The sequence below is a fragment of the Micromesistius poutassou genome (genome assembly GCF_964030765.1).
Source record: "Micromesistius poutassou genome assembly, chromosome: 9".
Lineage (NCBI taxonomy): Eukaryota > Metazoa > Chordata > Actinopteri > Gadiformes > Gadidae > Micromesistius > Micromesistius poutassou.
The window spans coordinates 2,955,158-2,967,657 of NC_140279.1; the positions used below are offsets into that span (position 1 = coordinate 2,955,158).

Here is a 12,500-nt window from a genome sequence, read left to right on the forward strand (position 1 = left end):
TGTCTGACTGTTATTCTCTTTTCCTGTTTGACCTCTCAGTCCAACAAACTGTCTTTTAGTCTCTCTCTCTCTCTCTCTCTCTCTCTCTCTCTCTCTCTCTCTCTCTCTCCCTCCCTCTCTCTCTCTCTCTCTCATCTTTCCACTAGTATCTCTCGCTCTCTGCTCCATGTACAGCTGACCCATGTCCCCCCCCCCCCCCCCCCCAGGTGAGCAGGATGCGTCCTGCCACGGCTCTCTGCTGCAGGGTCAGTTTGAGGGCTCGGTGCGGACCAGCAACGGGACATACCACATAGAGCCGCTCCATCGCTACACCAGCAGGCCCGCCGACCACCACTCCGTCATCTACCATGAAGACGACATGGGTGAGGGAGACACACACACACACACGCGCGCACACACACACACACACATCTTTCTCTTACACTGGTGGGAGTGTGAACGGCTTGGAAACCGCCCGTTAAGTTCACACTGGGATAAGACTGGAATAATGTCTGCAGATGTTTCCACCTGTGATAAATGAGTTGTGCGAAGATTTATTGATTCAGACAGACAGACAGTATCTTTGTTGTTGTTTTTTTTCAAGCTGGCTTCAGAGTTGGGGCCAAATCGACGGTTTGGTACGGTGATTCAACACAGAATACGTGTGCGGGACGTGTCGAATCAAGACAAAAAAAACAACATTCTTCTCGTTGTTTGAAAAAAAAGCGCTCAGTGACATACAGTATTCCAACCGAATAGCCTTGCTTTGATTGGCTTACAAGCCTCATTCCACCATTCTGATTAACTGGCACCGCAGAGACATGAGACATGTAGTTCCTTCCCCGAAGCACCGCATACATCAACATCCTCCGCAGCGCCGAGCCAAAACACAGACGTGATGCAGTGTGAGTCCCGCGAGCCGAACCGCCAAAACTCTCTGGGAGCAGAGTTTCACTCTCACAGCCGGTATAGGTTATGCCTCCATGGGGGGTGTGGGTGTGGATGTGGATGTAGCGGCCAATGTCAACACAATGTGAGGGGGGGTTTGCTGACGACCGACCGTAGAAAAAGGCAACCCGGGGGGGGGGGGGGGGGGGGGTGCGGGGTGCTTTGTTCCTGAGTTAGGAGAAGGGGAGACAGAAAGAGGAGAACTGGGATCTTGCTCTCAGATGCTGGAGGTCTTTGAGGTGGAGTCAAACTCTTTGGCCTGGAACAATTCTCCAGGGTCAACATAGGGCCAGCTGGCATTCACCGCTTATTTATGTCGTATTTCGTAGCGTGTGCATGTGCATGGTTGCACGTGTGTGTGTGTGTGTGTGTGTGTGTGTATATCTATGTGTATGTCTACGTGTATGTGTGTGTATTTGTGTGTGTGTGTGTGTGTGCGCGTGATACATGTGCATGCACGTGAATGCATGTGCGTGTGACACGTGTTTCTCAAAGACTTCCAGGAAGGCATTAAAGTGGAGCCAAGCTGCGGACCCCACCAGGACCCCCCCTTAGGTTCCCAGGCGCTCTCTCTGGCTCCTTCCCCTCATGCTTTCATGTACAAACTGTACCTGTACTGTATGCCTCAGGCGTTTCTACAAACGTCTTCCTGCCCTGCTGCTCTTCATGGAAGCAGAGGAAAGATCCAGTCGCGTGATATTGACAAGAACAATCAATGGTTCCGCCGCCGTTCTATATCCAGACAATCAGCTCACGTGTGTAATGTTTTGCGTCTCGTAGCGTTCTCTTAACTACTTCCTTTGGGAGCAGCGGGGGAGAGCGGTGAGGACAAGTTTATTGTATGATGTTGGGTGATGACATTCTCAGCTGTAAGTGAGTCCATAAGGAGGCCGTCCAGGTTCTGAAACAGGCCCCAGGGTGATGGGCACCATTGTGAGGAGCGGAATCATTAGCCCACGGTTAAAAATAGCGGAAGCAAACACCGGCTTCCTCTGACGACGTTTGTCCTTGGAATTCCAGGAAAACACTGAATGTTGTCGAACCTTTGTGTGTGTGTGTGTTATATGTATATACGTACGGGATTCCCAGACAAACAAACACTCTCTATTGAGTTGTGGAAAAAGTTGTGGATAATATAATTGTTTTAGATTTTTTTTTCCCGAAAAAGACCTCACCTAAGTTGGTTTAGCAGCAGGGTGCTGAGAATGGTGAAGCTGACCTTTGGATTTTAAATAACAAAGCACGGAGGTGTGTCAGTGTGTCTGTGTGTCTGTGTGTGTTTGTGTGTGTGCGTGCATGCACGTGTGTGTGTGTGTCTGTGTGTCTGTGTGTGTGTTCGTGTGTTTGCGTTTGCTCGCCCGCATGTGCGTGTGTGTGTGTTTCTTCTGCGTTGTGTTAATCTCCGTTCAGTGCCCTGTAGTTACCTCTGCCTCATGTGACTGCTCCTTTGTTCATCATGACCGCAGGACAGGTAGACCTCTCCCACGTTGCACGGAGAAGATCTCACCAGCACATTTAAGCCATTACAAAAGCATGCACACACGCACGCAACAGTATTTGGCACCTGTGTAGTACATATATTAATTGTCATTAGCATCAAGCCAATTCTCCAGACAAAACCTCCAGTTGTTCAAATTGTTAACAGCGCTTTAAGTTCATTGAGGAAAATAAAAGGGAGCCTGCTCACGATTTCCCAGTCAGGAGGAGGCTTACGAGGGGTGAAATCCTCTGGCGCGGTTTTGATTCCTACATCATGAACACAGTGGAGCAATTCACCCGCTCCAGACTTTGTTCTTCAGTGGCTCCCACATCACACCACGCACCTTGTGATTACCCAGAAGGCCCGGTTTTGAAATATCAGGTGGGAACAGATGTATGCAACTGCTGATCTGGCAGCGAGCACTGACCCTGTGCAGGACACAGCGGTCCACTGGGCTGTTGTTGCTGGGACGGATCCAGAGATAGGTGACGTCATCTCGTGGCGGGATGAGTGAATTATTGAAGGGAAGACGCATGTCGATAGGCTGGTGTGGGCTCGTGTAGCGTTACATTTCCCCCCCAGACCGGAACAATCGAGCCGTAAAACCAACCGCTTTGCTTTTATAGACCAAACATCAAAGACTACTAATCACAGAGGTCAGGGGTTCAAGCTGCTGTCTGTGATTGGCTTAGAGGGATCTGAGTGGATGGGGTGATCCAACCAGTGGTGTGTCCTATTTGGTGGTTGATTGACTGAGTAGGTGAAGGACACACACACACACACACACACACACACACTAAACATACACACACACACACACACACACACACACACACACACACACACTAAACAACATCTTTATGTTATTATGGGTCACGTATTAAGAGGAAAACACTGCCATATTCTGTTAATTGCTTACTGTAGACCTCATGTGAAAGTGATTACCATGGCACATGAATAAAGCCTACTGTAAATGGTTGAACTCAGGTGCTGTTGTTAGGGAAGAAATGTCAAAGTCAGATATGAGTGAATTTCTTCTTAATCCTATCACATTGCAATCAAAGAGGTGGACACGTTGCAAATCTTTGTTTGATAAGATTAGAACATGCTTTGTCTCCCTTTGGAGAAATTTGTCATGGGCATTCCAGGGAACACAGTTGCACCATATACACACACAATATATTTATACATGTACAATCAAACTACAGTAAACGTTCAGTAACACATATAGACCAGAACATTGACACCAAGAATATTGCAGATCATAATGTGCATTTGTTCAACTTAAAGTTTGGTAACCTTATCTTCTGTCGAAATCATAATCTTTGTAAAGGATGTGGGGATTTTAAAGCCATGCTTCCTCACCGTCTCCTCAAAAATCTCCTGCAGAAAAGGCAGACAGACTGATTCGTCATGTCACACCCTGTCTATGGTCTGGAAATGAATTGGGGGGACCACATACAGTGAGAATTATCTTTACATTTATCTTTTATTTTTTTCACAAATTCCCAAACATTGATCATGGCTCCGCTGCCACAAGCAGAGCAGCCAAGAGAGGGACTGCACCCTCAGGTTTAAGAGCTGAGCCAGCAGGTGTGGGTGAATGGACTAAAGGATCGTTGGCCAGAAGTCACCCAGACCACTACGAGGCGCCGTGGGGCCGTCACAGTGAGCAAACGTCCTCCAGTTGATGAGCAGGAAATCAAAGTCAAAAACACCTCAGTACTTATTATCAGAGCCTGTCTACGAAAGTGCAGATTGAATGGGGGTCTATGGGGCTAGACGGCTAAATGTGTCTCTTTCACCTGCTTGTCGTTGAAATATCGCGGATTGTATTGTAGATTCTGCAAGTTCAATGTAGATTATAGTTCAAAAGTCGAATGAATGAGTACTTATGTCCTTTCAATTTCTTACAGTTTGGGCCGTTGTTGGTCGTACACGCTAGCAGTCTGCTAATGAATGCTGATTGGTCAGGGACAGACTTGCGACTGATTACGACCAGAGACCCCTCTTGATGGCAGCTGAAGCTGAAGCAGAATCAGAAACATTATCTTAAGGAGGACTTTCCGTCTAAGTTAATTGTTATATATTATATGTATATATATATAATATATATATATCATCATATATAGCATCATATATCATGCCATCATTGCCCCCCCTTTTGAATGTGACTTTCAAATTACTTGACAAAAAATGACACCCTGAGAAAAGTGTAATTTGAGGGTGAAACCCCGTCGACTCCCATTCATTCTGCACTCACCAGCGAGCGCCCTCGCACGGAGATGTGTTACCACAACCAGTTCAGAAACCGGAAGTCACCAGAGAGTGCCAGTTCTCTTCATATTAGACATTCTCTGTTATTATAATGTTCCCTGCTCAACTCTCTCTGCGTGTATGAGAACCTGGCTGTTCCAATCAACCTGGGTTCTAAGGCCTAGGAGATACACCCCCTCTGGTAAAGCGGATCGTGTGCACGTACCAGCCCGATGTCCAGAGTATCTTGTCAGAGTCTTGTTAGATATCAGTGTTGAGAGCAGTCTGGTTTTGATGTATTGCGTCAATTGACATGTGTAAACTCAACTTTGCAGGCAGGTTAAAATAACATTAGCAATCATTTGCACTTCTGTAATAAGTACAGCCATCACAAGGGTTCCCGTTCTGTCCTTCAACTTGCTTCAAACCTGTGCTAATCCTCCATGCCGGGATTGGCTTGTTATCAAACAAACAAGGCGTGTTTGCTGATGAGATAGCAGAAATAGTTGGGGAATACGGAATGTTCAGTTTGATGTTTAAACCTCGTGAATTTCATAGTTACCCAATGTGTTTCCTTATAAGGGTATATATATATATCGATTTTTATTTTTTTTAATTTAACCTTTATTTATCCAAGTAAGTCCCATTGAGACCTTTAGCCTCTTTTTCAAGGGAGCCCTGACATACAGACATAAAGATATTGCACAAAAAAACATGATGAAGCATAAAAACTGATCGCTTAGACATTACACAAAAATATGACAAAACATAGAATCAGAGCACGTAGACATTGCACAAAATTTGACGAAACACAAAAACAGAGCACAGAAAAGACAGGCTCAACAAAACATACTTAACACTGGGAAGATTAGATTACAAGAAACAGGTAAGACAAAGTAAGACAGATAACGCATAAAAAACACTGAAACACACTGCAAGGTTTGTTTAGTGAAAGCATTAACAACTGTCAGATCTAAAGTGTTTGAGTATTTTTTTTAAATGGTTAAGAGGAATTGCAACAGATAACTTAAGATATTTTTGAAGGAGATTCCAGCACCAGGGAGCCGCATAACTAAAAGCTGTCTCACCTAGCTCAGTCAGTGTTCTTGGAGTGTCTAAGAGTATAAAATTATTTGAACGCAAACTAGTGCATTTGGGACAAAATATCAGAAAGATATGAAAGTAATTTGCCAATAATACCTTTATAAATAAAAATATGCCAATGGGTCCATCTGCGGAGTGAGAGAGAGCTAAAACCAGTCGACTCAGAGAGAGAGCAATGATGAGTGTGTGATTTGGCATTTAAGTTAAAGCGTAGTGCACCATGGAACTGTATTGAGGACGTGTAGGGTTGTTGAGGCAGCATTCATGTATAAGATGTCGCCATAATCCAACACAGGAAGAAAGGTGGCATTTACCAGTGTCCTTCTAGCTTGAAGAGTAAAACATACTTTGTTTCTGAAATAAAAAATATATATATGTGCCCGCAAAGCCACACTTCCTGTCCCAGGCATCTTTGCGTATCTGCAGGTCATCATGTCCTTTATCTGCCAAAACGTAGGGGTTTGAAATTGTGTGTGGGGTGTAGTGTTTGAGTATGTGATGAGGTTGTTCCAAACGTTAAGGACAATATGTCTGATACAGTGGCGGTTTCTCTAAGACTGCAAGGGAAGCTGAGCTTCCCCTAAAATTTCCAAAATTAAATGGTAAAATATATACTGTTGTGTTAACATTTCATTGACTAAAAATGCGTTAGAACACGTCCATCTCGAAGACGAGTTTGTTCAGAATCAGCTGCTTATCGCAGGTCGACTGACTCGATTTCCTTCTAATTCATTCCCGTAGCGTCACAGTGCATTTGCCTGTTGAAGCTCAGCATCCGTCCACTTCAATGGGGCTGCATAGAACAGCTTTTTTAAAATTTAAAATTTTCTTTCGACGGTCATTGGATAATGCTGCGATTATGTCCCTCCCACGGACACTCAGCGTCTCTGGTGGTGAATAGACCTGTCTATGGGAAATAACATGGGGTTTTTGAAAGATCGTACATAACAAACTCTGTAGGTGACGAAGAAGTAAAAGCTGCGTCATGTTTTGAACTACACACATTTTCCATCTAGTTTCGACTGGCTTGTTGGATTGTTGGTGCCGTTAAAGTAGTAAACGACGGCACAGACAATCCAAAAAGCCAGTCGAAACTAGATGGAAAATGTGTGTAGTTCAAAACGTGATGGAGCTTTTACTTCTTTGTCACCTACAGAGTTTGCTATGTACGATCATTCAAAAACCCAATGTTATTTCCCATGGACATTTGACCGAGGGAACCGGGAGCCTCGGAGGCGGGACTTATTCTTCAGAGGTCTATGGAGGAGTGGGCTGGCCTGGACGTTGGGCTTCTGCGTGATGATTGGAGGGTCTGCGAAAGACTGAGTTGCCATTTGATTGACAGCGATTTTGTGACCTATAAAACTTCGCCGGAGCTCTCTTCAGTCCTCAGTCCCGTCGCGAATTTTGCAAGCGAGTCGAAAGACGAACTGCAACCTATTTCTTGATATTTGCTTGGCAAAATTGCTAGACAATTTTCATCGTACATTTCATACTTATACACACAATTCCAGTTGTTTCAGTTTAACATAATTCCCACATTTCCTTGTTCAAGTATAATATTGTTTTGGTAGTTGGCCATCACTTTGATTCAGGGAGCATGAGGTCTGAACTTCAAGTCCTGTATTCAGATCAGGACTTGCAGGGTGACGGGAAAGCTGTGTGATTTCTTGGTGTTCCTTAAAGACATGGAGTTGGACAGTGCAATGCCTCAGCTTTACAAACTGTTCTCATTAGTGGCAACAATTGGAGCTACTTCTGCAGGTGTATAAAGGAGCTTCTCCTGTTTAAAGCGGCTCAAGTCCTACACTCATAACACAATGGGCCAAGGCCGTTTAAGCAGCCTAGCTCTGCTGGCCATTGAGAGGACACTGGTCAAGTCACTGGAAAAGACAGCTAGTTGGTATGATAGAGCATTGCCTTGAAAAGGAACAGAGAGGATAATTTACGTTCAATAAGTTGACCATTTATATGATGTAGGCCGAAAATGAGCTTCCCCTCTTTGAAAGACCAGCAGCCGCCACTGGTCTGATAACACCAGTTTTATTCGGTTTGTGTGTGGGTTTGTGTGTGTTTGTGCTTGTGAATGTTTGTGTTTTATTTGGAGTGTCTGTATGTGTGCAGGTATGTGTTTTTATGTGTGTCAGCATGTTCATGTGGGACTTGTGTGTGTATGAATGAGGAGTGCTGTCCTGATCTCAACTGTGTGTGTGTGTGTGTGTGTGTGTGTGTGTGTGTGTGTGTGTGTGTGTGTGTGTGTGTGTGTTGTCCAGTCCTCCCGTCATGGGGAGCAGGTCCCAGTGGATTCTGTGGTGCCGAGGGTCTGCAGCTCCATGCCCAGCAGCTCGGCCCTGATGAGGTAGAGCCCAGACATCTCCTCACCCCACACACACACACACACACACACACACTCCCACGCACACACACACACTCCTGCACACACACACACACACACACAGACACACACACACACACACACACACACACATGTATTTCAAAAACACAGGCACACAAACACATGCACGCAAGAACGCACATACGCATGTGCATATACATACACACACACACACACACATTCAAAACAAACGTGCACATACACACACACAATCAAATATCTGAATACTTACACACACACTCACACATACACATACACACACACACACACACACACACAGACACACACTCTCACACACACACACACACACACACACACCTGAGGCCTGTGGGAGATGAAGGTGACCACAGGGGGGCTCCACGTGGTTGAGTGTGTGTTTGCAGGATGCCTATCAGGCAGTACACCGACATACCATCGCCACCGCCATACCTAATCAGGCAGGTGGTATTTTGTTGTTGGTGTACATTGTAAGTCATTTCATAAACATCTCGCACACACACACACACACACAGACACACGTACACACACACACACACACACACACACACACACACACACACACACTCGTGTGTGTGTGTGTGTGTGTGTGTGTGTGTGTGTGTACGTGTGTCTGTCTGTGCTTGATTGCATCCCTATCGACCTCCCTCATCTACAACCTTTTGTTGGCTGGCTGAAGGCGGCCCTTCTCCCTGTCTGTACAGGACATTGGGGAGACGTTTGTAGGGGGGCACTCTGTCGGTCCATTTTTATCCTGCATGCCATTCTAAACTTTTTACAATGTTCGGTCACTGTTGAGGTCATAAAATGCATCGAGCAGATGTCTTCCTGATACGTATCTGATGGTGGCCTTGCTTTGTCAACACTCCCAGACATCTGACGTCACATCGTCTGCAGGACTGGGACCTCACAACTCTGATGCACTCGAATGGCACCTAAACACACACACTAGAGTGTGTAAAATATATACTTTCTCTGTTGGTTTTATTATATTTACTTTATCTGGGACTGTACTCCAATTCCAATGGTACTCTTTATTATTGATGTATAGAAAAACAAACAACAACCCTTCGAGTGGCTTCAATTCACCTAATTCACCTAATTAATTCAGATAAACATGCGTCCACTCCTTTTGCAATGCTGCGACCGTCCACAGGAGGCGCCAGTGAACCGGTCCAGGAGAACCGCGGATGAGTTCAAGACCAGTTGCATGCTGCACTTCCAAGCCGACCACCTGTACTTCAAGAAGTTCAGATCGGTCGAGGCTGTGGTGGCTCAGGTAACCCAAGCTACACACTGACAAGATATCCTGGTGCACATCTTCATGGTTGGATGATATTTTTATTATTATTATTATTATTATTATTATTATTATAAAACATATATCAGAAATGCTACTGGGTTTTCCCTTTTGAAAGAGACAAAGAGATAGTAATAAATAATAAATAAATAAATAAATAAGTAGTAATACCAAACAGTAACTACAGCTACATCCACAGTTATAGCTACATCCAGGAGACCACCTTGAAAACGTCAATGAGGCTGCATTGTCCATGTAGACTGCTGGATCAAACGATGCCGCTTCCTGCACGTATATCTGCAGCACTCCGTGCCCACGTGCACATTGGCCCCGGCTCTGCCATCACAAATAATACTGCGTATTCTATCTGCCCCTGTTGACCCTTTGATGTGGATGTTTTGTTTGCAAACGGATGGTGTTCTAAGCATTGGGTACACCGCTTTTTGCGAACGTTAGGGCAAAAGGTTGACTCGAATCCTTGTTTTGACATCATATCCATTGTCATATCCATTCCCAAACTGGCTCTTCTTCTTCTTCTTCTTCTTCTTCTTCTTCTTCTTCTTCTTCTACTGGCTATTCTTCTATTTTTTCTAGAGATAACGTCAATTAATGTTATTAATTCTTTCTCGAGTCTGTGATTCTACCCAAGGCCAGAGTAAGGTGTTTTTAAGTAGCATTCATATCCTTTACCCTCCACCACAATGCCTGAACTGTTGCTTCCACAAAGACGGTGAAGAACACTGAAGTCAGCTTCAAGGCCGACAAAGACACCAGCAGCTGCCCGGGCTCTCTCTCTCTCTGTCTCTCTCTCTCTCTCTCTCTCTCTCTCTCTCTCTGTCTCTCTCTCTCTCTCTCACTCTCTCTCTCTCTCACTCTCTCTCTCTCTCTCTCACTCTCTCTCTCTCTCCCTCTCTCTCTCTCTCTCTCTCTCTCTCTCACTCTCTCTCTCTCTCGCGCTCTCTCGCTCTCTCTCACTCTGTCTGGTTCTCTCTCTCGCTCTCTCTCTTTCTGGTTTTTTCTCTCTTTCACTCGATCTGTGTAGCTAAGCAGTCTCAAGTGTCTCTCGCTCTCTCTCTCTCTATTTCTCTCTCTTTCACTCTATCTGTGTGTGTAGCTAATCTCTCTCTCTCTCTCTCTGTCTCTCTCGCTCTCTCTCTCTCTCTCTCTCTCTCGCTCTCTTTCTTTCACTATCTGTGTGTGTAGCTAATCTCTCTCTCTCTCTCTCGCTCTCTCTCTCTCTCTCTCTCTCTCTCGCTCTCTTTCTTTCACTATCTGTGTGTGTAGCTAAGCTCTCTCTCTCTCTCTCTCTCTCTCTCTCTCTCTCTCTCTCTCTCTCTCTCTCTCTCTCTCTCGCTCTCCAGTCCGGTGTGGGGTGCCAGCTATGTAGGGAGCCAGCAGGTTCATTCTTCAGTGATGTTTGGCTGAACCAGGATAAACAGGTCTAAATTAGCTCTGACGATATGTAGCAACATAACATAACATAACATAACATGTCACTGCTGAATGCCAAGCTCTATTGAAGTGCAGCCATAGATGGCAGGGGGAGAGAGAGAATGTGCCAGTCGGACGCTTGCATTAGTTAATTAGTTAATTAAGGAGTTACTTCTGACTGACGGTTTCAGTGCAGTGATAGGGCTTGTACATCAGAATGCATCATGGGAATTTTTGTTACAGATGCTCCGCCATTTTGAGAGGAGAGAGAGAGTTGTTAAAGTACTGAAACATCCCATATTAATGTAAATATACCTTAACTTAGGCTAATAAAAACATTGTTTTCCAGGTCTTGCATGAGACATGCTGTGGCCGTTTCAAACACAACTAATAATGTCTCCCCATAATCATTTCATGATTAGTCGCTAAACAATGACCCACAGATTACCTCCTACACAATAACTTACATTCGGAAGCTCCTAATCTTCCAAAATGGAGGCAGTCATGGAGCTGAGGAAGCCCTGAATATCCCTCGCCAAGTTCAAGTAGGTGATATTTTCACCCTCACAACCCTCAAGCCTTTGCTCTTGATCCTTCACCCCACTAGAAGGACTTCTCAGTGAAAGCTAAGTGAGTCATCTTGAGAGCGCCCTTAAAACCCTCTTGAACAGAACTCAGACGAGAGGGAAACATTCTTTTTTTTTTTTTTTCTGTTTTTCCTTCAGTAACAACCGTCAAGTCAACGATGGAACGGTCTGCCTGTAAAACAAAAAAAACAAGCAAGGTTTAAACAAGGTTCCGTCAGACGTCACGTGAAATGTATCAGCCCCCAGCCTTTTCAACCTCCGGCGACATCGCTGCAATGTCGCTGTCCTACTGCGCTGTCTGCTCTCAAACGCATACCGCAGATCAGGCTTCACGACCAAGTGACCTTCCGGGCGCCCTGTGAAGGAAACAAGTGAAGCGCGTTTGTCCTCTCGTGAGAGCGTGTCACGAGCTCTGTCCTCAAAGCCTGGTCGTCAGGAAGGCTTCAGTGCTAGTGTGCTGAGCAGGGCCACCACCACCCACCCACTCCTCATCAATCACAGCCAGGCATCCGTTTTTCACACGCTCCCCCTTAGGGCCGCTGTTGTTGTCTGAGCCCGTCGCTCTCTCTCTCTCCGCGGTTGAACCCCCGCGCTCAGCGATTGTTTTCCATCCACCAAACAGATGTATTCATGTCCCCGCTGGTTCTGTAGGAGCGGTTTTGTTCCGTCCAGGGCTGAGCCACACTGGGTGACACCCAACGACACACATGTACTGACACGCACGCGCATGCACACACACATACAGACACACACATACACACGCATGCACGCGCACGCACCGCGCGCACGCACGCACACACAAATACGCACGTACACACACAGGTACCCAAAAACACACACACACACACACACACATATTCTAAAACACACACACATGTATTAAAACCACACACACACACACACACATACACACACACATGCACTGCATTGAGCAGTTCAGAGAACAGAGAAATTGACAACGGTTGCCGTCAAAAGACCATTGTGGGTGTTTGTGAGGGTGTGGGGGGGGGGGTCTGTGCCCCA

At 45.5% G+C, this 12,500-nt stretch overlaps 1 protein-coding gene across 1 annotated transcript in view; it reads left to right on the forward strand.

The window, feature by feature from the left end:
• The window catches only part of LOC311353234 (disintegrin and metalloproteinase domain-containing protein 10), a 27,592-nt gene that overhangs the window by 2,693 nt on the left and 12,399 nt on the right, over positions 1-12,500 (forward strand). The window contains exons 4-6 of the mRNA XM_084473073.1: positions 207-362; positions 8,041-8,126; positions 9,316-9,438. Of these exons, the coding sequence (XP_084329199.1) occupies positions 207-362; positions 8,041-8,126; positions 9,316-9,438 (365 nt within the window). The remainder of the gene's footprint in view (positions 1-206; positions 363-8,040; positions 8,127-9,315; positions 9,439-12,500) is intronic.